General features: G+C 28.8%; 2 protein-coding genes across 3 annotated transcripts; both read left to right on the forward strand.

The window, feature by feature from the left end:
* Nucleotides 1–1,865: 1,865 nt before the first annotated feature.
* Nucleotides 1,866–10,774, forward strand: LOC111690698 (myb-like protein Q). Its single transcript, XM_023453236.2, has 3 exons — nucleotides 1,866–3,188; nucleotides 6,441–6,803; nucleotides 6,860–10,774. The coding sequence occupies exons 1-3, from the start codon at nucleotides 2,964–2,966 to the stop codon at nucleotides 8,927–8,929; spliced, it is 2,658 nt and encodes an 885-aa protein (XP_023309004.2). The 5' UTR covers nucleotides 1,866–2,963; the 3' UTR covers nucleotides 8,930–10,774.
* Nucleotides 10,775–12,175: 1,401 nt separating this feature from the next.
* On the forward strand, nucleotides 12,176–26,023 carry LOC111690707 (protein SCAI). Of its 2 annotated transcripts, none has more exons than XM_023453245.2 (10): nucleotides 12,176–12,630; nucleotides 19,945–20,086; nucleotides 20,156–20,338; nucleotides 21,232–21,462; nucleotides 21,556–21,678; nucleotides 23,373–23,516; nucleotides 23,586–23,899; nucleotides 23,986–24,240; nucleotides 24,311–24,508; nucleotides 25,651–26,023. In XM_023453245.2, exons 2-10 carry the CDS (start codon nucleotides 19,989–19,991, stop codon nucleotides 25,893–25,895), a joined length of 1,791 nt encoding a protein of 596 aa, XP_023309013.1. In that variant the 5' UTR covers nucleotides 12,176–12,630; nucleotides 19,945–19,988; the 3' UTR covers nucleotides 25,896–26,023. The 2 variants fall into 2 exon arrangements, with proteins under 2 accessions (XP_023309013.1, XP_046807795.1); XM_046951839.1 differs by having other exon boundaries at nucleotides 23,388–23,516.
* The last annotated feature ends 1,846 nt before the right edge of the window (nucleotides 26,024–27,869 follow it).

A 27,869-nucleotide genomic window follows, 5' to 3' on the forward strand; every position in this document is an offset into this window, starting at 1 on the left:
AAACACAAATAAAATCTGAAATAAATAATTAAAATTATAAAATAATAAAAATAATGTTAAAGAGAAGATGATGAAAAGAAAAGAATAATACGAAATGAAACAAAATGAACTAAATATTAAAAAAAATTTGCTGAACTTTGTTTGATTAAAAAAACACTTGAAAAAAATAAAAAAAATGTGTTTAATTTTGTTGTTTAATAGGAGAACATGTGAATTCAAAATGTAACGGTTGTAATTTGCAACCCCTAAGACGTAATGGCTAATGTATACAAAAGCTTTATGCTGTAAAATTGTTTCTATACCTACAGTTTGCGTTGCCAACAATGTTTATTTAATGTTAATGTTATCAAGAAGGTTTAATAAGGTTGAAGAATACGCAGGACTTTAAATTGTAGAGTTTATAATGTTAAAGTAAATAACTTTTTTATATACCTACTATATCCATTTCACCTTTAATAGGTTGCAAAATATATAGGATTTTTCTAGTTTTATTTGAGATATTTTAATTATTATAGTTTTAAAGGATCTATAATCACTGAAGGAAACCGATCCTAAACGGAGTCATTAATATTAGAAATTTTCATTTCTAATGCTACTTCTGAAGTTCGTAGGTTTTCGATTTGAGGTAACGTATTTAAAACGAATTTTGATAAAAATCAACAAAGGAAAATCTTTCGTTAGTTACTTTGAAAAGAGGGGATAGATAAATGTATGTTACATTAGATCTATTGAAATATACCTATTCCTTATAATATCTTTAAAACGATCACTTTAGATTGCCGATTTTTTTTTTTAATAAAAACAATATTATATAGAAAGGATAGTTTGTTTAATTTGTTTTAAATCTTTTTATTTTGACAGGCCCTGGACTATCCCAGCAAAAAAGTGAGAAAAAAGAAGTAAAATTTTCACCACAAGTAACATACTTTAAGTACTTTCAATTTTTGTGAAAACCCTTTGAATTAAACATCAGAGGGATGTTTAATTCAACTTTAAACTACATCTATACTTATTCTTAGAAGCAGTGAAAATTCGACATTTAAATGTCAAAAATAAACCACAATCTTTCAATGTTTTTCACCAATGTTTAATGTCCTTTAAAAATATTATTTGTAGTGATTTTTCTACATCTTTTTAATCACTTTTAATTTGGTTTTTATTTGTAAGAAAATATTTAGCTTATAAAAGCGTAAAAAAGGTAATCGCATTTTTGGAAGTGATTAAGATGTCGTCCGTAAAGTATAACATCAATTATTTTATTTTTCTGAGATTTATTAAACAAAACATCGTACACTTTCTTAAAAAATCTCTTGATTCTATGATATGAAGTCAAGTTCCACGATTTTCTATTAAATAGGTCCCTCATTTAAACGTGGTAATATTACTATTTACGATTTTCTATTAAATTGATCCCTCATCCAAACATGGTGATATCAGTATCGAAAATCTGGATTCCATTAAGATCTAGATTTGACAGTTTCTATGTTGGTAGCGACTGATTCAAGTTCTATCGCTTCCTATAAAAGTGATCCCTCACTCAAATTGGTTTATGTCCTATAAAGGTGTTAATCAAAATTTCTTAATTTAACGAAATCGTTAAATTTTCTCATTCTATGGTTATTTTATATTTAACGGTAGAATGTTTTTCTAATGTTAGTTCGATAATTCTAAATGAATTTCATGTTCAAGTCCCACTATTAACTTTTTTAATAATAATTATACTACTCGATATATAGTAAGTTGGAATACAATTTGTTTGTGTCTAAATATTATATTTTGAAAATTAAACACCATTAAAACTGTTGTATTAGCATATTCCGCAACATTGGCCATAACGTTATGGCCATGCACACAAATTTCCTTTTCCGTTTAGAGAGAGTAAAGAAGAGAGCGCGCGAGAATATTCTACACACTAATGTTCTATGTAATGAGTAGATAACGGCTTTAAAATGCACAAATAACTGTTCAACAGTGTACGAATATTTTTTGGTGGTGGGTTTTCTGGTCGGCAGGCAAATATATTTAGCCAAACGAAAAAACAGTTGGACATAAAGCTCTCTCAAATAAACGACAAAAATTTAATAAAGCGGAAGTTTTTTTTAAACAATAAAATAATATATCAACTTTTTTTCTACATAAAAATACACATATTTAGATAAATTATATTAAAATTAAATTTTCATATAATTAAGTGCAATATTTATTTCTATACAAAATAAATAACAGTTTAAAAAAAAATCTCTAATATTAATAATAAAATTTTAAAAGAAAATTTCCATCGTCTACTTCGGTCGGTATCTGTAGACAATAATCGTTTTAATTAAGGAGAAAGAAAAAAAAAACAACAAGAAACAAAATTAATACATATTCAGTTTGGTAACACGATTTAAATAAATTATTATATAATACGCCAGCAACAGAAAATCGTAGGATTATTAATAAAAGTTCAATTATAATAATAATATAATTAGAAAAAAAAACAACAAAAGAAAAAATCTTCTTAACACAGATACACGGTGGGATTATGTGCGATAAATCAATAACTACATGGAAGATGTGTTTCAAACACAATTTTCATATCGCATTAAAAGGAATATAAGACAAAAAACTGTCGCTTTATATACAAAATATAATACATACATATGTATATACTTGTTAAGTTATATACTTAAGTACATATGTATGTGTAGCTATATACACATTAATATATGTACTTACATACAAAAGCAAATGTCAAATCAACAGTGTTAATTTTTATACCAACTACTAAGCAAAGTCAATCCGCAATTTCGCACAACCAAACCTAACCAAACCAACTAAGTAACTCATCCCTACCTGGTGGGTTGTTCTGCCTTCTATCTCTTTGGCTGTTTGTCTGCTGTAATAATCACTTCATATCACTCATTCATTCATTCATTCATTCATTCATTCATTCAGTCAGTCATTTAGTCAGTCAGTCAACTATGGCCACTGCCAATCCTATAAGTAGTAGTTGCCAAAGCATTGCCACCGTTAGTTTGGGTAATGTTGCGGTTGCAACTAGTGCTACAGGCGGAAGTTTACGTTCGGGCAATGGTAACGGAAATACCACCCATTATGTCATGGGCACCGGCAGTCTGGGACGTTTAAAATATCACAACAAACACAAAAGTCTAGACGCCAGTGATGAAGAGTTGGAATATTCCCAGGTAAGACATACAGACACAATAACTAAACACATTAATATGGACTCATTTCAATAATTGTATTTTTTTTTTTGTATTCGTACAGAGCAACGACATTTGCTCTGAGGGTGGTTTTTCCCCTCCCTCTATTCCTCATATGTTCCATGTTTTATTATATTGCTACTGCTTATGAGGTGTCACACCTGATTGAACAATGATTTTATGTTAATTTTGACTCACTTAGAACAGAAAGAGTTTAGAAGTCTCATACTACATGCTAACACATATACATATGTATATCCATATATGTATTAACATATGTATTAGAACAACATATGTTAATAGAGCAGTGGCATGTGCTTTAACTTATGATGACATTACTGATGACTGTGTGCTTATTAGTAAACTCTTTATAATCTAATTAGCTGCTCAGCGGCATTGATAGTTAATCTTAATTATATTAGATGTGATGTTATTGAATCATAATAATTGTGTTAATTAGTTGATATTATTCTTACTAATACTTTTGCAAAACATTATATTAAAGATTTTAATTGTCATTAAATTGGAAGAGAGTAACTTTTTCACAATGTCTAGTTATTTTTTAACTTTAAGATATATATTGACAGTTTTCATACAAAAATTGTGTAAAATAGGAAAATCACTAACAGTTAAATGATAACTGGAGGTAAGAGTGCTATACTTGATTATGTCGATTCTTACATAACCGTCCTCAAGGCCTTGCCCTCAATCGATATTAATATAAACATTTAGTTGATTTCAGAAGATGTTCTTTTATAGGGACTTTATCTAAATTCTTCTTAATTTTTTAACTATTTAATAACAATATGTTGATATACCGTATGAAAGGTTATATGGAGAATAGTGTAAATTGTGGACCGATCATTACAACATTTGGTATAAAACTGTTATTTATATAAAATTTGAGCTCATTTTTAAAGCCAATTGTGAACGTTAAAATCATATCTGACGATCGATTTAACTATACCAAAAGAAAACAGATGGACAGATAAATTAGAATCGAATAAGGTTTTGCAACCTACATCTCTATGTAGCTTAGCTCACTTATGGGTAAACACAACATTATCTTAATTCCGCCAAACTAAGAAATTTTAAGATTATCAATTGAAATTTTAAATATAATCCCCTATATTATTATAGACCGGTCCCATAAAACTTGTAGATATATAAAGGTAATACGACGTATATCTTTATATATTTTACGATATAATTGTTTGAAATTAAGGTTAAATTCTTGTGGGATCTATCGCAAGATGCTGTTCGATGACATGATAAATCATGAAACGATTTTAATCAAAATCAATATTCCTTGACAACATTTTTATTAAAATCTAATAATTTAATAAAATTGCAAAAAATCCGAATTTTCTCTAATATTTTAAATTTTCATTAAAATTTTAAATTTTCTCTAAAATTCAAAATTTTTAATAAAATTAAAAAATTAAAAAATTCATTAAAATTCGCAATTTGCACCAAAATTAAATTTTTACTATAATTCTAAATTTTCACAAAAATACTTAAATTTTGTAAAAATCACTAAAATTTTAAATTTTTTATTTAAATTTTTACTTAAATTTTCACTAAAATTCAAATTTTTACTCACATTTTAAATTTTTACTAAAATTTTAAATTTTCATTAAAATACGCAATTTTAACTAAAATTACAAATGTTCATTAAAATTTTTACTACAATTCTAAATTTTCACTAAAAATCGGAAATTTTGTAAAAGTCACTAAAAAATTTTAAATTTTTACTTAAACTTTAACTAAAATTTTAATTTTTCACTAAAATTTAAAATTTTCACTAAAATTTAAAATGTCTACTAAAATTTTAAATTTTTACTAAAATTTTAAATTATTACTAAAATTTTAAAATTTCACTAAAATTTTAAATTTTCACTAAAATTTTAAATTTTTACTAAAATTTAAAATCTTCATAAGATTTTTACTATAATTCTAAATTTTCACAAAAAATCTGAAATTTTGTAAAATCCTATTTTCTATTAAATTTTTGGCTAAGGAATGGCCTATTGTCTAATTACTATAATGAAATCCTAAAACCCGCGATCAAATATTTTTTTGCATAGAAATTTCGATATCATGAAATTAACATATTGGCCATCAGGATGTTATTTTATTTACTGACTTAAAAGCCATGATATCTATAGAATTTTCTTTTTATATTTTAAAAATGTTATCAAATTGTTATACATATAATTAATATTTGTTTTAAAACGAGGTATTACTACATGATTTCCCCTGGGTCTTAATTTGCTATTGGAACTGTAATATAAGTATAATGAAAAATTCAGTGATAAAATATTGCGTGCATTCAAAAAGTCTGTTTTAAAACGCATTTTAACTTTAGATTCTAATGTTCATGAGTAAAATGAATTAATCTTTTTTTGTTTTCGCTTTTACTCTTCATTATTTAAAATGCATTTGACCGTGACTGTGGTGTACTATTTGCCCTTAAACTACGCGATTATAGAACGTCATTGTTGAAACCCAATGTACAATGAACATGAATATTTACTACAATTAACTAACACATACATTCAGATTTATATTTTTCATTCAGATTAAATGAAACAAAAATAATTTGAACATTACGAAAAGTATTCATATATAAGAGTGAATCATCAAGAACTTCATATAAAACACTATGTGTAAAATTTTAATTTCTTGTAGAAGTATTTAATTATTTTTTCTCAAAATGTTGCCATTGTCTTGCTCGTGGTCATGTCCAAAAGTAAATTAAAAATCTTTGCTCAACATTGTTGAGGCAAACTTTTTCAAAATTGTCAATGAAAGTATAAGTAGAAAATATTATTCAACATAACAATTCACAATTACCAGCACACCGAGCAAATGATAAAAAAGACAAATATTCTTGTATTTAGTGCACACAATTTAAGGATAATATGCCAAGAGCCTCCAGTTATTTGTTTTAAGATTCTATAGCTTTCAAAGACACACATAAAACAAACTTATAATGAGTTGTAAATACTTAATGACCACCAGTACAAATGCTGCACACTGAAAACAAACAAAGTTATATTAAATAGTACAACATGACCTAAGGAAGATGAGAGGAGGATTGTACACAAAAGAAGCCTTAAGGAATTTTGTAAAACAACATAAATAAGAACAATTTAAATGCAAAACTTATTTAAACACATAAACACAAGTGACTAATGATGTCATTTTTTCCGTTTCTCTTTAATTTAATAGTTGTCACAATCGACCCATATTTTGGGCCGAGTCAAGTCCGAACGCTTTTTAGCATCTAAAGTAGATGAAGATCGCCGTCGCCGTACCATTATTGTAGAAAAGAAAAATGATTCATTTGGCTTTACACTGCAGAGTTATGGCATACACTATAAAAAAGATCAAGAAGTGGAAATGATCACCTATGTGGATTATGTGGAATATGATGGACCAGCTTATAGGGCTGGCATGAGAGAAGGTGATGTTATACTCTCAATTAATGGACGAGATATGGAGAAAGCCGATCATAAAACATTGGTGGACTATATTAAGAGTTGTGATACACGCATGAGAATGGTTGTGCTTTTTGAGGACTGTGTACGCAAGGTATTTTCAATTAAATGAATTATAATTTTTGATTTTTTTAACAATTTCCTTAACAGGTTGAACTGCATATGCGTTATATACAATTGCAAAATATGTTGCAGAACAAAATGAACGAATTGGAAAAGATTTGCATAAGAGAAAGAGAGCTTTTGGAAGGAAAGTGGAAGACACACAGTTTGCCAGCACGTAAAAAGGCCACCACTTCGCCTACAGATGGTACAGATACAGGAAATTCTCCCACAGATGCTGAACTTAATTTACCATATTACCGTTCAACACTCTCCACCGAAGACGTAACAAATATAGCACGTCAAACACAGCAGACAATAATACCACCACCAGCTCAGTTTATGCTGTCGTATCACTATTTCGATCCACATTATCGGTATGTGATGAAACCCTCCACTTCGACAAATAGTAGCGGAGATTGTTTTGTAACAATCGGTGAACCTTTGACGAGGGCAGAATCGGGAGACACTACAACTGCTCCAGCCACTTCAACCCACTTTACGAGTCAAAGACGTGCCAGTAATTCGCAGCCACCAGCTCCACCACCAAGAACTTGTGAAAAACATAAACCACCAAACAAACAGCAACAGCAACAACCGCAGCAGCAAAGTCAACAGCACCAATCACAAAAACAGGATTTAAATAATACGCACAAATCATCCAAGACCGGTAAGCATTGTCATGGTCATTCGTGTAATCCTTGTATAGACTTTAGATGGAAATCAGCTGAAAAATCAGCAGCAGCTGCTGCTGCAGCCGCCACTGGCAATGGTGATAATGTTAGTTTGGATGCTTATGATCTAGCCAGTCCATGTTGCGATACTCATTGTGTGCCATCACGGCGACGTACTCGTCATCATCACAAAGAGCATACACACAAACATAAACATCGAGATCGTGATCGAGAACGAGAGCATGACACTAAAGAAAGACCACCAAGACCAAAGTCTCAGAGTCACGTAACTTCGGGAGCAACAAGACATCATCATCACCATCATGTTACAGCAGATGGTGGTCAACATCAACATCACTACTATGAACATCAGCAGCAGCAACAGCAGCAACAACAACAGCAATCACAGCATCATCACCATCAAAAATCGCACTGCGATTCTCATACTGGTAGTATACGATCCCGTTACTTTGATATTGCCTCTGGATTAGCTAGTCGTTGTAGTTTGCATTCGTGTACATCAAGCGAATTTGCACCAGCAGATTCCGCTTCATATACTACTTCTATTAGTACTGATACTCTTTTCTATGATCCGAATAGTGAAAATCCAGCAACTTCTCGTCAACATTCCACCAAATCAAGGCAATCCTGTCAACAACAGCAGACACAGCAACAACAGGCTCAGCAGCAGCAACAACAACAAACTTATCATCATTCTCACCATCAGCATCAACATCATCAGCAGCCAACTCAGCAGCACCAACAACAGCAATATATGCAACAAGCCATGTATCAGCAACGTTATCATATTACCGCAACCCAGGTACAACCAGCTCAAATTTATCCCAACTCTGCTTATGTGCACAAGCCAAAGTCGTGGGATAATCTCACAGCAGCCAATATAGGAGCCTATGGCTATGGTTATGGCTATTTGGATACGGTGGCCATGAAACCGGTGGTAAATTTACAAATAGCTCAACAGCGTCATTCCATACCACGCAAAAATCCCTATGGACGTTATTCAACTTATACCGATGTTGAGAACTATGCGCCACCACCAACGGAATTCGTCGAACAAGTCACAACTACAACCACCACTATAACGGCCAAATCCACGGAGGAACTTATAGCTACTTCTCAGAGTGGCTGTGACTGCATGACACCCAAACAACATCAACAGGCCATTAAACTTGCTCAACTACAACTCAGTCAAAATCAACAAGTTTCCCAGCACAACAACTGTCAAATGGGCTACTACTCCCATCTGGCTCAACCGAAAATGGATGCCACCACTTCAACATCGGCACCAAATGCCGCCAATAATGCCAGCAGTGTTGCGGCTAATGTCTCGTCCACTGCAAATTCTAACGTTGGCACTAGTTCCACTGTTAATGCTAGTGGTGGCTCGAATGTAGCAACTGTTACCGAAGTAACACGTTTGTAGGTAACGCTTGTTTAGACCAGTAACTGCCATTGGTCTAAATGACAATACAATATATGAATACGAAACTTTATGAGCAGTGCATTTACATTAACAATGATCTCAAATATTATTACGATAACAAAAATTAGCCAAAGAATTTATGACCAAAACTCTCAAAAAAGAGAGTCTGTGCTTAAATTAATTTTTTGAATAAGAATAATAATAATGTAGAAAGCTAAAGTACTAAATTTTTAGAAAAAAATATTTTTTTTTAATTCAATTATATTCCAAAATTTGCATGCTTAACATACTTCATAACAAAAGTTATGTGAACTTTTATGAACTTAAAGTTCATAACTTTACGAATATTTGAAGAAATTATTTTGGCATTAAAACAAATTTAGATTCCTTAACTAAATATGTACTTTGTTTTGTAGTCTGGTATTAGGTCCAAATAATAGTCTACTCTATAGTCGTGACTTTAGACTAATCTATAGTCTGGTATACATTTTGGACTATTGTGTGATCCTCATTCTTAACTACACTCTTGTCTAAAGTACACGCTATAGTCCGGACCAAAGATTGCACCATAGTATGATATTTATCTGATTAAGGATGAGGTTTATTGTCTGGAATTGTGTATGATATATTATCTGGCCAATTTTCTATTAAGTTTTCTAGTCTATAGTCTGCTATTGTCTGATCTAAAGTTTGATCTGCGGTCTGCCATTTCATCAAAACTAAATATAGTCAAGGGCCCTGACTAAACCTGTCAAGGGTTTGAACGTATTCTGAACAAGTTTCTGCACCTAATCTGATCAAGAGTCTGATCTTTAGTTAGACTTAATTTGGTCTGGGTTATACTCTGGATTATATTTTTTACCATAGTCTGTGTATATATATAGTCAGAACTAAGTCTGCTCACGCATCATAGTCTAGATTTGAAGTTAGTTTATAGTCTAGATAATGGACCATGCTATCGTGCTATCGATTCCCATCTGAGGCACTGGTAATAGATCGTACAACAAGCCCGGTAGAGGTCTAGATTTTATGTTAGAAATATTCTCCATTTAACCATCTATAGTCTGAATTGGAACGGGCTGAGCTCTGGTCTTTTCAGACTATTTCAGAATATATTGAATACGAAAGTTTTGAATTTATTTCCATTCTTTGAAATTCCGATTTGGCTGGAATATAGTTGAAATTAAAATTATTCAAGAATTGTTATAAATAAGGACAAGTGAATTTATTTTTTAAAACTAGAAAAGTTTTTCAAAATTGAAAAAATTTTTTTGTAGTTTTTTTTTTTGATATTTGAAAAAAAAAGGATTTTTTTAAATTTTGAACAACATAAAAACCAAAATATTAAATATAACCGTCTATAATCATAAACTTATACATCGATTCATTAAGAAGTAGGTCCATATAATAATAAAAACACAAACAAATATATTCAATGTATTAAGGTAACAACGCTAAAGTCTTGTCAACTATGCCAAACTTATAAAAACTACTTTTTTAAAATAAATTAATTGTTGTGTTTATTTTTTCTAAAAAACTAATAATTTAATTATATAAAAAAATAAATTAAGATTAACGATAAATAAATTAAAAAAACATACCAAGTCTTTTAAAAATTTAAAATGCTGAAATATTTGTAGGTCTAATAGGTCTAGAAAATCTGAAAATGAAAAGAAAATTTACAATTTTATTTTACAGTTAAGACTGAAGGGTTTTTAAGATAAAGTCTTTTAATAATGAATATTTAAAACTAATAATAATATAGTGTTAGAATTAAAATTTAAATTATTTTTCATTTAATAATAGAAAAAAACAACAACAACATCAATTGTGATATAAAAAGCACATTAATATTATTAAACATAAAAAGGGTTTAAAAAATATAAAAGTAGAGTATTTTGTAACTTAAAATTAAATAAAATTTTAGACAAATATTAACCCTTTAGAAATATTTTACAAAAGCTTAATAACATAAATAAAAATCTTTAAGAAATTTTATTTAAATAAATTGGCAAATTTTGAAAAAGTAACGTATCATTAGTAAAACATTTGGTAGTTTAGAGTAGAAATACTAACATATATATATATGTAATATTTAATTTAAATTAATTATATTTCTAAAAACTAAAATAATAATAACAATTAAACCAAATATTTTGAAGCTGTGCAGATTAAAAATTTAGATAAAAAAACATAAAATAAATATTTAATATAATAAAATACATAAATGTGTTCATTAGTTGAAAATAATATTAACAAGTGTTTTAATTATTTAACAAAACGTTTAAAATTTATAATAAATAAACAAAAATTAACGTTATATGCTGTCAGTGACAGTCGGTTAACTAACTGTCAATTGCTTAAAAGAGCGTAAGAGAGAAAAACAAAGTTGCCATATTATATTTGCACCACGCCATCTGTATTATTATTTAGTCAAATGTCAGATGAAAGTAAAAAAATCAATAAACCACCCTTCGTTAGAAAATGTTAAGGGAAAACTCAATATATTTGACTGCACGTAGACGTAAGAACGTAAAAATTCATTAAAAAATTAAATATCACTTAGAAAAATTAGTGTAGAATACTTGAAAATCCCCTCAAAGTGTTATTTAAGTGCCATTTTATATTTTTATTATAAAAATCTTATGAAAATCCATGCTACAAGCAGATAAAATCGAAAATTTAAAACCGGCAAAATAATTTCCAATAAGCATATGCCAATTTCTGCTTCAGTTTTCACCATTCAACCTCAGTGAGTTTGTTAAACAAGAAGAAAAAGGCAAAGCAAGAAAAAAAACGAGGAAGGAAAAAGTTGAAAAAGGCAAAAAAAAAATACACATACGACCGTTGAATATACAATATTGTATATATGCTGCATGTTATTCTTTAGTTAGTTGCCACATAAAGGGGAAGAAGTTTATGTTGAAATGAAAAAAAATATTATTTATTTAATAAGAAAAAAAAATAAATATTAATAATAAATTAAAGTGGTGTTTGGAGTAAAGTGCAGAGCAGTGCGTTAGAAAATAAAGTAAAGTGTTGCCCCTAATAAAAATTGATATTCTTTCAATTTTTGTGAATAAATTCGATTTTTTCACATTTTATGTTTTATTCTATCCCAACAACGAGTAAAAAAATACAAAAATTATTAAGAAAACGCATTGGTTTCGTGTATTAAAAAAAGTTTTTAAATTAAAATATATCAACAAAATAGTAGTGCAGAAAGAAAATTTTACAACAATAAAAAAAAAATTTTGTGATTTTTATATGAAATAAAAATGAAAAACAACTCAATAAAACTGCCCGTTTTTTCTTCAATATACACTCACACATAGACACACACACAAAAAGCCACGCACACATACACACACTTACAAACTATATTGTCAATCACATCTACACAAAGAACAAAGAAAGAAGTTGGAGTAATCGAACCAACTAACCAGCCAACAGTCAGTCAAATTGCCTAAAGTTGACTTCTCTTACTGACATCTTATATGAATGGAGATTTTCTAACAATGTGTTTTTAAAATAAAAATAAATTTAAATTAACTTAAGCAGCTAATTATAACAACAACAAGAAACACCACAGCACAACAATAAGAAAATCAACAACAACACCCACACAAGATCATTTGCAAAGTTTCGTTAAAAAGAAACTTTAAGAAACATTAAACCATGAGTTACTGCTGTACACACAGGTAATTTCCTTTCAAAAAGTATACAAAATATTTTCTCAATTCTTTTTTCTTTCTTTGAAAAACTTTTATGTAGTAGTTACAATTTGTGTATAAACTTTTGTTGTTATTATTATAGTGTTAATGCATGTCTCCTGCTCCTGTTCCTGCTCTACAAAAATATTCAGTTTTTATTTCATTTTATTACATTTTATATTTAGTTATTTTACGTTAGAGTGCGCATTACTGGTTGCATAAATGTACATACATACATACATACATACATACATACATACATACATACATACATACATACATACATACATATAAATAATAGTACAACCAACACTAGTATTTGTGGATCATTTTCCCCACCCCAAAATCGCTTCAACAGTATAACGACATAGGAAAGACAGTGGCAGCAGCAGCAGCAACAAAAACAAAAAAAGAGCAATATATAGTCAATAATTCGGTTCTGTTTTATGTTCTTTATCATTTACTACTATCATTTTTATAGCAAATACATACATACTTAATATGTATTTGGAACAGTTATACACACGGACACACTAACATGAGTATTTTCCTATACACACATAAAATAATATTTTTCTGTTTGCCTGGTATTATTTATCAATATTTGATTCTCAGTACATTTTGAATTATATGAATGTACTTGTTTATTGTTAATGTAATGAAATATATATCAAACAAGATTCTACTAATTTTTTTAACCGTCAACTTGATAGGTCTGCGCATACCATATGTTCATCTTTGACCACTTGCTCGATTTAAATACTTGCCTCTTTATGATAGTCACAATAGTTAGAAGGGTCGTATGTGAGAGTCATATCCCTCATTAACCAAAGGACTGGCATTATTTATATAACGACTAGTGTAGAAGTAACTTACAATGAGTCCCAGGAAGATCTCTTTATTATCTCTGTGTTGTTTTTTCACCTTTAGAACTGTGTTCTTAACAGATCTATTTGGAATTCATATCAATGAAAAATAATTTTTTCGTGACTCAGCATGCTTTAGTCCTGCCCTAAATATGTCTTGATCAGCATTTAAGTAAAACAACGGGATCAGTTCATGTTTATGTATAGTTCGATAAAGAAATAATAACAGGGGCCAACAAAATTTGGAAAAAAAGTTGAACTCCAAAATATAGTTTAATAGATTGAGCTGAATCCGATTTTATCATGTTTGAGCAGAGCTGAATAAGAATCTTATCATAAAATTTTTACCATGACGTCAAATTTTTCAATATCGTTTAGAAAAACTCTATTTTTTTGCCAAATTTGAGATGATATATACTTATAACTCTAGAAGTCCAATTTCTCAACTTCTAAAAAAAGATTTACCACTGTTATTCTTGGAGATATAGTATGGCAAAAAAATGAGTTTACTTAATGATACGAAACCTGGAAATCTAGATGTTATAGACAATTGAGATCAGATTAGGATTCAGCTCAATCCTTAAGAAAAGAATAACTTAGTCCCTGGTTTAAAATTTTGTTAACCTTTGTAATTATCCAGAAAGAAATTTAACAGAAGTTATAACCATTAAATCCTTTAGTTTTGTGTATGGGAAGTTGCGGGTCTAGTAACCCAACTCAAAAAATCTATTCGGATGAAATTTGCACCAAATTTTAAGTTCTATGGTTCAAGAAGTGCGAAACTTAGAGGGGTTCAAAGCTATACAGTGAAAAAATTGCTATCTAAACTCCTTTGCTATCTAAACTCCTTTGGTTGTATGACCAAAATGTTCAACTTTGATCTAAGTCCGGCAGTTGTTGAGAGACTATCCAATAGTATGGCGCAAATTTCATATAAATTGGAAGGTATTGAAAAGTTGACACAAAATTTGCGATATGTAGAATGTTAATTTTTAACACTATATAGAACGACGGTACATCGTGACCTTATGAGGTCATGTTATAAAAGAAACAAAAATTATAAATACCAAAAAATATAAACTTTTTTGTGTCCTTATCACTGTGATAAAAATAATAAAATTTTATCAATTTTTTTATGTAGAAATTTTGCTATAATAAAATATAGAAAAATAACGATCACGCAATAATATGATCCACATTCGTGTATCTGCAGAAATATGCTTTGCTTACGTACATACATATTGTTTTATAATATCATTTACCAAATTATAGTGACTTAACAGCTGTTAGTACTAAAATCAAATATCACGCAATATTGTTTTATACGCTTGTAATATAACCTATTAATTAATTAAAAACCTATAAATTTTAATTTCATAATTTTAACTAGAAAATATATTCATTTATATAAAAAAATCCTTAAACAATGAAACGAATTAGTATTCTTGAATTTTTCTCAATCTCAACAAATCGACAAATAGGTCAAATCAATGATGATTAAATAAAAACATCAAATGCTTTTTTTCTTTGTATATTGCATGCAAATTGAATTCTAATATCAAACATATACAATAAGAAAACAAAGCCAAATCATATGAAATTGGTTTTTACAAACAGTCAGTTTTTCTTAAATCCCTTTTGTTTTACGAGCCTATATTATTCGTAACTAGTAAGTATTTCTTACATTAGACGCGTTATTCAAGTTGTACCAATTTGTTTTTTAATGTGTATTTTCAAAGATTCTTAACATGTGTGTTGTTAGCAAAATTTTGACCCAATTTTAACAAGACTCCCAACTGTCTGACATTTAAGATGCCACTGAATAACACCCCAACAACAACAACAAAACAACAGCTCGTCCAAAGTTAACTACTTGTCATACGGCGGTAGTGTAGATGAAAAGAAAAAAATAACGTCTAAAACCAGAACAGAACAGGAAACAAGAAAAATATACAAACTATACGTACGACTACGAACGAATAAGATGGATGGATGAATGTGTCTGCCAACATAGATTCAAACACACACTTTCACATATACACGCACACACACACACACACGTGAATTTTGGTATTTTGTGTGGAACTATTTCATCTTTTTTCAAGAGCCAAGAAAGAGCTCATTTAGAAATCAACATCATAAGTACGAGTGGATGGGATAGATACAGCCCAGATGTAAAGGAGTCAAAAAGTCTAGCAACTACACAAACTGCGATAATATTAGCACACATACTTAGGCCAGATGATCAACTATATAATTTAACTAGTGATCGTGTTGAGCTGCTGGTAATGAAAAGCTTACATGCATTAAATATATGTAGACTCCTTAATTTGTTGATAAATTTAAACCTCTTTAATGAGCTTTACGTTTCGAAATTCTTAAGGAGATATAAATATTTGAACGTGTTACAACAGGATTGACAAGCCAATTACTAAATCCATCTGCTATATGTTTAAAAAAAAAAGAAAATTAAAACAACATTCATCCAAACTTCTAAAAATAGGAAATTGCTTTAAGCTCTACTAGAAATATGCATAAAACGCTTGACAATACTAACTTACAGTGTTGTTCAAAATTTAAGCAACTCATGAACTTATTAGCAGATTACTAAATCTAGACATAATCTAAAGAAAGTTTTTGTTAAATTTTTCTAAAATAAAAAATCCTTCTCTGTTTTTATTTTAACAAAAGTACCAACTTTACATCTTGCTTGTGGTCTTTTGAGCAAATTGCTTAGGTTTCGCACAATACTATACTGTTACTAATCTACATAGTATGTTTATTTTATATATTAAATTGTATGAATATGTATGCGTAAATATGTCTGCTACACCGAGTTTGTCCTTAAATGTTTGTAAAGTTAAAAGTAAAAATAAAGTAAAACAAGCGGCTAGTTTATTTTCTATTAATTTTTTCCTTCTTTTTTTTTTTGTTTCATGCAAATACTATAAACAGTTTTATTATTGCGTGATGCTAAATTCGGATCTGATGTTAATAACAATGATGGGTTTTATTGTGACCCAGTTTCTCTATAGAATGAAAATCAATGTGTCCACCACTATGAACTTTACACGTGCACATACAAACTTTATACACACACATACACACTTAAGCCAACATACGCATATATAAAATACTATAAATACTAGACCTATCGTTTTATAGTTTGATATAAAAACCAACAATTATTTTATACAAAGGCGCCAACAGTTTTTCACTTTAACGAGTCCATGTGATTTATGTTATTAAAATATATTCTTCATCAATTTGCCATTAAAAGTAAAAAAGAAGAAAAACTTTTATCTCTGTCATGTTGGTTGATATATAAGTACCTACTGTGTGTAGTTGAAAAGCTTTGAAGTTAACGAATTTTTGGACAATAACATAGTACTTTTTAAGAAACTAGCAATTTTCTTTCCATTATCCCCACAAAATTATTTCATCACCACAACTCATTATTTTAACACGAATATGTCATTGGCGTCAAGTACTTTTCAGACAAATAAGTCTATTTTAATGCAGGTGGTATGTAGTAGTCAATGAAAAGTAAGTTGTTATTTAACTCACTACAAAGATTAAGCTGGTATCTAAAGATCTAAAAATTATTTTAAAAGCTTATTTTAAGCTTACGAAATGTAAATGTGAAAGGAGTTTTACCTTATTGCTAATGTGACAAGTCTGCCCCTAGCAAGTCTGCGACCTGTAGTTTGATTGCAAGTTTTACATAGACGGACGGAAAAAGCTAAATCGAAAATGATTCTAAGTCGATTGGTATATGTTAAGGTAAGTACATATACATTTTTTCGCAGATATCTTTCTTTACTTTTCTAAAAAATTGATCTGCTCCCAATCCGAATCTGGCCTCAGAATTTCTCCATCAAATCTGTGATTCTGGGATATTGTATCCTTTACTTCACTAAAACGTGGTAGTAATTATATTGTGTAATCATTACCCTCCAAGTCTGATTTCTGAGACCTTATAAAAGCGTCAAGACCATTTTATATAAAAAAAACTGAAAATCTCTTTAGTTAACTTTAAAATAATGTCATAATTTTTGAAAAATCGTCAGTCTTCTTTGAGTTTTTCAAATTTTGTCGGACTGTGTTATTTAAAGTTTTTAGCCAATTATAATTACCATGAATGATTCGTCTATTTGCAAAGGATCTCAGTAGATTTCTTTACACTCGTAGGGGAATATCTGACATATTTTCGAAACTTTAATATGTATTCCAAATATGTATGTGTATATAGTAAACCTATTGCCAAACTAAACTCTGACATAAATATTTACTTTAGTATTTCATCTTATTTCTTTTTGATTACACTTTTTATGCCAAAAAAATATATATATAAATATATAATTCTTATAAAATTCATACTTATTGAAATATTGTATGTAATATCGATTACTTAAGGCTAAAGTTTATAAGAGCAACTAATTATTGGATAAAAAATTGTGAACAAAGTAAAAAAGAAAAAAAATGCATAAAGATACTATAAATAGTGATTAGATTGTTATTAAAGATCTACAAACAAACTACTAGGCAAACGTAAATGACAACAGACATATATACTAATATATCTACATATTTAACTATACAAAGACTTACGCTTAGTCAAATGGCCTGACTGTCAATCAATTTATTTTCTTAATCATATTTATATGTAAATTTGATACACCATTTCCAATTGTATTTAAAAATATTATCGATGAATAATAACAAGACATTAAGAAAAATGGCTTTAAGACTTGTTATAGTCATTAAGACTTGTTTAAGTCTTACTTGTAACATGATAATGACTAAGTATTTCTATGTAATTAGAACAATATGTAGTAATCATTGGAAGGTATGCTATTACGTAAGTAGTTACAATTGGATGTCATTACCGAGTTTGTTGTTGGGTAATTGGATACTTCTAAATCATAAGAGTTTTCTGTAATATGTATAATGAAACATTTTCAAAATCAAATTGAAAACTAAGATGAAGAGTTATCCAGCAAAAACTTAAATTATCGTGTAAGGTGATAAATGCACCAAGGGATAGAAGTAATTAGAAAAAGTAGTTATTGTAAATTGCATGGAAAAACTATACAACTCAATAGCTTCACAGGCAAGAGAACTAATGAATTAGAAAGTATATATTAATATAATACATTTTTAGTCTAACTTTACTAGACTACATCTATGTAATCCAAAGAAGAAGTTATTGACAAGTATGTTGTTATATAAGTAGTTATAATTGAAAGTCATTACCTAGTTGTTGCTATTTAGATACATATTGCGTATGTTTAAACAGCTAGATTACTAGATTTTCATTCTAAACATTTACTTTTATCTAAAAGTAATCGATTAATTAAGAAACCTAATATTTCCATAAAGATACATATTTATGTATAAAATTATAGATGCTGTAACTGAATGTATGTAAATACTGGCACATCATACAAAAAAAAAAACAATGTTGGAATAAAAACAACAATCTGATATTATTTCATATGATGTCATCTTTATCATCATCATTATTCTCTCACACAGTTCATACTAGTAGTTCGTAGTACGTATACGTACATACGAGTGAGTACTTTTAAACAAAACAAAAAAGAAAATTATTGAATTTCATCTCAATGGGGATGAATGAATGAATCGTTGTTTGCTTGAAAATCCGTTTTAGTCTAGGCTGGTTGATGTAGTTTGTAGGTTTTTATATTTGTTTCATTTTTTTTTTTTTTTTTTTTGTGGCACCACCGATGATAGTGACTATTGAGGGACTTAATATTACAAAAAACCAGTGAGTAAGTGTAAAAATTTGTGAGTGTGAGTGTGTGTGTATGTGTGTAGAGTATATTTCAATAGTTTAAGTACTCAATCGTTTGTTGGCAATAATAAGTGCACTAATATTCTCGTTTATATCAATATTAAGTGTTTTTAGAGGCCTCTTTGGTAGTCATATGGTAACATGTGGAAATAAGCTTATGATTGTTTGAAAACAATTACAATCACAAAATACAAAAAAATAAAAAGAAAATAAAACCCCCAAAAGAAATAATAAAATCAAACTATAATCGGTCAATATTGTTTGCCAGATGCATTTAAAGGGTTTAAATGAGTAAACATTTATTTGTAGATAAATCTATTTACATATACTGCCAGTGTTCTAAGTACTGAGTGTAGGGCATTAAAAAAAAATCAATTCAATTTTAATAAAATTCAATCAAAATGTCCATTTTATTGTTAACAAAAGCAGCATGTTTTATTTCTTTATTTTATTATACACATATATATATTTTTTAATTAAATTACTTTGGCCAATGTTTTATTAATACTATTTAGTAGGTTTTTTTATTATTCTTTGTGTTCGATAACAATTTAAATAAATCTGCATTTATAAAATATTTATTTCACAACTATAGAATTGTTTGCTTTTTCATTGCAGTTCTTTAACGACAGCAACATAACACAACTGAATTAAAGAACGGTATGGTGAAAATGGAATCCACGGAAGAACAGGATAGAAAGTTGGTCTTAGAGTTTATACATTTGCTGGAAAAATCCAAACAACTATTTAATGGTTTAAGGTAAAAACTTTTGCTAATATTAATGTTTGTTAAATGGGAACATTTTTATTTTAAATGATTATTATACAGAGATTTACCCCAGTATGGCCATCGTCAGTGGCAGGCCTATTTTGGTCGCACCTTTGATGTCTACACAAAATTATGGAAATTTCAGCAACAACATCGCATGGTTTTAGATTCAAAATATGGCTTAAAGCGATGGCAAATAGGAGAAATTGCAAGCAAAATTGGACAGCTTTATTATCATTACTAGTAAGTGTTGAACTACAAATTGAATTCTATATAAAAATTGTTAAATTTGACAAGATTTAGACCAAAAGTTTAATTGTAACAACCGTTTTGAATACATCAATGTGATTTTATGGTTACAGCAACAGAAATTTCGTTTAAAGGAATTTGTTTTAAATTGAAAAATTGATCAGCTTGATTGGCTGAATCAATAAATTAATGCATTTTCAAGAAGTTAGAAACTGATTAATAGTTCTTACTTCGACTTATTTGTTTAATCCAAATTAAAAAAAAAATATTTCTCGAGGTCAAACTATCATAATCTATCAAGATCGTTTTGTGCAGCCGCTATGATCAATAACTGAACGTTCATTGAATACTCCTAGAACATAGTTACTGACATAATTTTTCAAAATGGACCTTATGGAGCATTTTCCACAAGTCAGAAACTATCATAGTCTCACAAGATCACCTTGTATCGGAGCTACTATCAATAACAAAACGATCATTAAACAATCTCATAATTTGGTTACTCACATAGTTTTACAGTGCGTTATAAATCTAAAATAAGCGTTTAATATCTTTATGAATACGGGTGAAACTTTTTCGCTTAAAGAAATAATCTTTGAGAGAAAAATATTGACCGGCAAACTGAATTCGGATTGTGTTCGTGACGTATATGTACGTCAAAAATAGCAAACGAATTAAACAAAAACCATTTATGAATGTAATTCTTCACATTAAAATACTGCAACTAAATTTGGAACAACTATATTATAACAAAATCGATCAATAGTATATATACCTCTCTATATATAGATATCGAGAATTTTTGACAATATGTTATTCAGATTAAAAACTAATAAAAGTAGAAAAATTGCAATCAAAATTATTTTATTTTTCTTTTCAAATTACAGTTTAAGAACCAGTGAAACGAATTACCTGAATGAAGCGTATCAATTTTATGCCGCTATTAGAGGTAGAGCGTATTATTCTCGGGCGATTAAAGAAGATCGACCCGATTTAATGGTGAAAAAGCTGCGTTATTATGCACGTTTTATAGTGGTTTGTTTGTTATTGAAAAAAATGAAATTGGTGCGCGAATTGGTAACCGAACTGGAGAAACAAATACAGGAATATACCACCACGTAAACATTTAACATAATTAAAAAATATATATTGAATTAAAAACCAACTAAATGAGTCACTAATATCACATTAATTTATTTTCATATTTACAGTTATGAACCTGAAGATCATTTAGAATGGTCCTTAGTTTTGGAAGAAATCAAAGGTTTTATTAAAGCTGAGGCTGCTGTAGCTGTTCTTCATGCGGATTCCAATCCCATCGTACTCTCACACAGGTATAATTTATTGAGACCATTATCTCTTTGCTACCCATAACTTTGCCCGTGCTTTCTTTGGGAAGGAAAAATTTAAAATATATATTCAAAACAACAATAATTCGATTTAAATTGATTTTTTATAGTTTTTTTAAATTTATTTATGTTTTTGTTTTAATTTAATTAAACTTTTCCAAATTAAAGAATGAACTAAATTTAAATATTTTTCAATATGATTTGGGAGGTATACTAGTTTTGCTTAAGTTTTCTTAATTATTTGTTTTTATTATTAACTATTTTTAATTTATGTATTTTTATCTTTGTTATATTTAATAACAAAATTTTAAGTTTAAAAATGTATTGTTTTTATTTTTGTTGTTAATGGCAGTAAATAATATTGTGCTTATCACAGAAGACTTGAAACAATTTCACCCATTCACAAATAAACATTTGCCGTTACCAAACATTTTTATCGAACATATTTAAACTAAAGACACACACACATATCCACCCACACTTAAACATATTCACACTCTCAAAATATCGATCATAACCATACATGGAAAACCATACATTAATATATTCAGTCAGAATTAGGATGGCATTTAATCTGAATGAATTTTAAACACTTTAGTTAAATTCTGACCTTTTTTGATGAAAATTCCATTATTCTGGTAAAATTCTTTATTTCACTAAAAATCCGAAAGATTTAACTAGAAATCCGAAAAAAATTCACTAAGAATCCGAAAGTTTACTAAAAGTCGGATTTGTTTACTAAAAGGCAGGGTTTTACTAAAATCCGTTATTCCATTAAAATTTAGATATTTTTTAGTAAAATTCGGATTTGTTTACTAAAAGACAGGTTTTCACAAAAATTCATTCATCAAATTCGCAATTCACTAACGTTGAAACAAAAGTTTAATTTCACTGCAAACATTTCAATTCAAAATAAGTGCCATCCAAAAAATCATACATACAAGAAACATAAAGAAAAGGTACGAAATATTATACTCAATATCAATACAATAAAGCATAACAGAATATATTTCAAATAAATCTATCAAATCAAAACATCTGCCAGCTTCGAAATTTTAATGTCGGAACTGTCTCGACGTTGATCTATAAAGTAAACAATTTAAAATCTTAAATAAGCAGAAAATGGGGCAGAGTAAAACATTGCCAATCAAATAATCTCATGAGAGATTATGTTTTCTTTTTAAATAAATACAATTTAATTGTTTAAATGAAATTTAAATGTATATTTCAATTAAAGCAATTTCTCAACATATACAACTTAATAGAAATATTCCCAGTTTCGTTTCATCAACATAAAAGCTGTATTTAACTTGATAAATTTTTACCAAATCTTTCGTACTTTTTCAAAATCACTCAATATTCTCATTATCAAAACAACATTTAACATAATTAAATCGATATTTAAAAAAAGAAATCAAAATTCTTGCACGTTCAATATTTCATTTATGTTAAACTAAATACAAAAAAAGAATGAAAAAAGGTGTGTGTTTTGGATGTGAAATGCAAGGATTTTGCAAAAACCAAAAAAAGGAATTCACAAAATATCCATCCATCCATGTCCACCTAAAATCACAAATATCATTAGCATCTCTCACATTAATTAAATCAATTCTTCTGTGAAAGCACGGGCCTTTGCAAGAGCTTTTTTAAATAGTAAAACTTCACCCATTGATGATTAGTGGTTCCGGTTCTAGGTTGTCGCCGTTAACGACACCGCCATGTGAAAGATCACCCCATATGACGTTAAGTCTGCAGGAGATACTAATAGTGGGCTCAGCATGTGAACAAGCCAAATTTTCCGAGTTAACAATGGACATGTTTAGGTAAGTAACACCATAGAACAAACTTAAAGCACTTGTCCGTAAATATAAATATTTTCTTTAATATTGCAGAATGTTACAGACCTTAGAACGGGAACCAACTGAAACTACACATCCTATGAGTGCTTCACATGGCCTGCATGGGCACGATGCCAGTCCGGCGGCCAGTCGTATACCACCATATGGTGTTCCAGGTTCCAAGGGTTATTTAGAAAATAGCCGTCATTATCGAGACAATCCTCATAAATATTTATTGTATAAGCCTTCGATAAGTCAACTTCTGGTATTCTTAGCTAGTGGTTTTAAAGAATTGCCTCCAGGAGGCGCATTACTTTTATACATGTCAGCAGATGGTTGTTTTTCAACCACTAAACATCCAGAAGACTGTAAGTGTTATTCGACCACAATTAACTAACTTTGTAAAACCCTTTTTTAACTATTAATGTTTTTTTTTTGTTTCATAAATTTTAAGATGGTTATGAATTGGGTGGTTTGGCCACCAGCGTTAAACGTGACGGTGTGGATGGTGGCGGTTTGGCATGTCGAGGGAAATCTTATAAAGAAACGCACTGTTTATATCCCGGCGATTTGTATCCCTTTACCCGTAGACCGATGTTCATTATAATCGATTCGGATAATTCATTTGTTTTTCAACATATACCACGTTATTTTGGCCAACCTTTAGTTGTTCTTATGTCACCTCAAGATGTACCACCAGCATTTCAAGGTTGGTTTATTAATATATTTAAAACCTTATAACTTGTTGATTACATTTGTATATTTATCTTATATTCCAGCTGAAGTCCAGCATCATGGTTCATTGTTTACTCTATTCCTGCATTCTCCTCTTACCGCATTGTGTTACATTTGCAATGTTGGCGATGTGCCCATACATCACTGGGAACGTTGTCAATCGTATGTGGATCATTTTATAACCGAAGCTTCGCGTTTAGTAACAAGATGTCGCATCGATGAAATTGACCAAGGCTATATAGGTAAAGTAATCCATTAAAAATATAAGATATTGATTTCTGATATCTGTAAGATTAACACCTTTTTCAGCTTTGTGAAAGTATTAGATCTCATAAACCTTCTGAATTTCGATCAATAGTTTTAGATTTCCATATCTTATTTCTGCATGAGTGATTGAGTGATATTGAACAAAAAAATCTATTATATTTTTAGTTTAAAATGAAAATGTGTTTCCGATAGGTATGTGGTAGTTATTGTGTCTATTAATGAACAATGGCCTCCGTATTTTAAGACTTCTGTTACTGTTATATGATTAATTGGAATCATTCTAATACTCTTTATATATAACACTTTAGTATTAACAGATCTTGCTTGTAAACAAATTCAGTCTCGAAACCTGTCTTTTTCTTTTCATTTAGAACTATAAGTCTTTCATGTCATCCTTGATCTCTTCAATGTAGACACCAGTTTTGGTATCCGATTCTATTCATTCATTCATCAGGTTAACATTCTCATTATCGGTCATATTTTCTGTGGGTTGTCTGTATATCTTCCGGTTAAACGATAGCCAAAGGGTGAGATATTGGACCTAAGCCTCGAAACCTTTCTTGCAAGTTCTATTCGATTTGAAATTTAAGACATTCATGTTACCTCAGCCTTGAAGACATTACGGAAGACTGCAGCACTTTTTGTCTATCCCTTCAATATAGGCACCAGGTTAGCATGTTTCAGGAAAGCCTTCTCCTTATTGGTCCTATTTCTTGTGGGGTGTCTCGCCATAACATGTGATCACTGATATCTTCCAAGAAGCAAGCTTCAATGTGTTTAGAAATTATCATTTTTCTTACGAACATACAAAATATGAAATCGTTTGTATAGTATACAGGTGCTTTTCTCGGTTATGGTCCTTATGATGTTATTTATCGTTGTTTCCAATTAATTTCCGATCAAAAATTAAGCTTAAGTATTTAACCCTGTTGATCAGTGATATCTTTTTGTCGCATGAATTCTAAAGTAATCCATTGTCCTTTAAAAGTATTATGAAATCGTCTGTATAAGGTCGTTAGGAAGCTATTTACATCTGTTATTCACATTAAAGTCAAAGCTCATATCAAAAGCTTTCCAAAAAAACTAAAAAAAACTTGTATCAATCTCCTCTTTTCAGATTCATCGTATGTTCAATTCTTTGGGGATGATTTTTTACGTACACTTATATTACGTTTTGTATTCTGTGATGTTGTACTACGATTACATCGTGGTTTTCGTGGAAGACATATGAGACCACGTTGCGAACCACCATTGCCATCCACAGATCTACTGGAACATCCCACACTTTCACACATAATATTTCAATTGGCAACAGCGCTTGATGTGCGCGGTCATTTCTCCGATGGACCCGAATGCGACTGATGATTTACAGCAAATAGTGTTAAACACACAATCGAACAACAGCTTCTTATTCTGATTCTAATTGTTAGATTTTTTATACAACTTCAATATTATGATAATGATGATAACTCTTGGAAAGAAAACCACAATAAAAACAACAACTACAACAATAATACTCCCGCTGCAATAATAAGAGTATGGAAATTTCTTTGAATACTCTTCGAAATTTCAAAATTTATATAATTTTTTATTTCTTATGTTATTATTTACTATTAAATAAATTAACTTTTAACTTTTTTTATATTTTTTGCTAATAACACAACAACAAACATGACTTTTTTCAAAACAAAACCCTCCTCAAAAATAAATAAAAAAAATATTAAAAATAAAATGAAAAAGAAATTAAGAGAAATATAAATGAAATTATACTAAATTAAATCTACTTATACATAACAAAAGGAAAACAAAAATTAAATAATTATTAAAACATACATAAATACAACCATACAATACATATATACAACAACAAACATTAACATAGTATATGCAACAATAACAACAACAAGAAAAAGAACAACAACAAAAGTATATATAGTTGAATTATAAAAAAATGCTGAGCTTCTATTAAATGATGATGCAAAATACATAAATACGAAACATAAAACTTTAAAAAATAAATTTAAAAAAAGTTTAAAGTTACAAAACTATAAAGCGATACAAATTAAAAAAAAAAAAATATTAGTTAACTTATTAATTTTTTTAGTTTTATTTTAAAGCGGCCATACAAATCTTTTCACAAAAATTATATATATATATTTAATTAAAAATAATTAATTTTCTACTCTAAAACAAAAAAAAATAATTAAAAAATATACATAACAAAAATATAAAATAAAACATATTTATTACATAAATAAAAATAAATAATATATATTTAAAAAAATATATATAATATATTTTTAAATAACAACACGGAAGTGACTGATTAAAAATAATTAATTAAATAATATTTAAAAAACAAAATATTAAAATGGCCGGTTACTGCAAAATTCCGTTGTTGTCCTACCAAAATATACTCATTTTATAGTGTATACATACATATATATATATTTTTGCCTAAAAATAATTAATAATAAAATATTATTAAAATTATTATAAAGATAAATAATATAAATATTTAAATAAATTAAATAATAATAATAATTTTATACGATGATACTTAGTCTAGACACCAACCATTTTTATGCAAACAAACATACTGATGTATGGATCTTAAGAGATACATATGTTTGTGTGTAGGTTTGTATAAGTTAGAAAAGAAAACCAACAACAACAACAAATACTTTAATAATTATAATTATAAAAATAAAAAAATAAAAATTTATTAAATTAATTATATAAATATTTAATTTTCTACTTTATTTCTTTCTTTGTTTAATTAATTTTATATTTTATTAAGTAAAACAGAAAAGATTTAGGAAAGTTTAAAAAAACTGATTGTTTGCATGAATGACTTAAGTGTATACATATATATATATATGGAAGAAATGTACCCGGACAAGGACTTATTTCAACATTTTTATTATTTCATTGAATTGTAAGAAACAAGGAATGAAAGAAGACAGTAGAATTATTTTCAAAAGGGTAAAGATAAAAATCAAATGTCTTATAAAGGGTCTGGCATTAAGAGTGATTTATTAAGCTTTTTTCCATTTAAAAAATGTTAAAATAGTTGTGGAAATGATTTGTATTTTAAATTAAAATGCATTCGATGAAATTTTTTAAGGAATATGATACGATGTTATAAAAAGTTCGATGCTGTAAGCGCTGATACGATTAAATACGCTTTTGGAGTTCGATGTTGACCAGCAGCTCTTCTTCTTCTACAGATAGATAAAAAATCACTCTTATCGCCAATAGAAGTGAAATGTTAGTTATATTTTCATTTCCCTCGAAGGAAAAATTGCTATCGTGAACTTGCTATGTATAATTCAT

Source organism: Lucilia cuprina, chromosome 5 (assembly GCF_022045245.1).
Source record: "Lucilia cuprina isolate Lc7/37 chromosome 5, ASM2204524v1, whole genome shotgun sequence".
Classification (NCBI taxonomy): Eukaryota; Metazoa; Arthropoda; class Insecta; order Diptera; family Calliphoridae; genus Lucilia; species Lucilia cuprina.

What these genes read in the sequence shown, in the direction of transcription:
- LOC111690698 (XM_023453236.2), top strand. Translation starts at nt 2,964, where the DNA reads ATGGCCACTGCCAATCCTATAAGTAGTAGTTGCCAAAGCATTGCCACC. An exon ending in AAGAGTTGGAATATTCCCAG is followed by an intron (nt 3,189 to 6,440) that starts GTAAGACATACA and finishes TTAATTTAATAG; the next exon opens with TTGTCACAATCGACCCATAT. An exon ending in TTGAGGACTGTGTACGCAAG is followed by an intron (nt 6,804 to 6,859) that starts GTATTTTCAATT and finishes TTTCCTTAACAG; the next exon opens with GTTGAACTGCATATGCGTTA.
- LOC111690707 (XM_023453245.2), top strand. Translation starts at nt 19,989, where the DNA reads ATGGTGAAAATGGAATCCACGGAAGAACAGGATAGAAAGTTGGTCTTA. An exon ending in CAGCTTTATTATCATTACTA is followed by an intron (nt 20,339 to 21,231) that starts GTAAGTGTTGAA and finishes TTCAAATTACAG; the next exon opens with TTTAAGAACCAGTGAAACGA. An exon ending in CCCATCGTACTCTCACACAG is followed by an intron (nt 21,679 to 23,372) that starts GTATAATTTATT and finishes ATTGATGATTAG; the next exon opens with TGGTTCCGGTTCTAGGTTGT.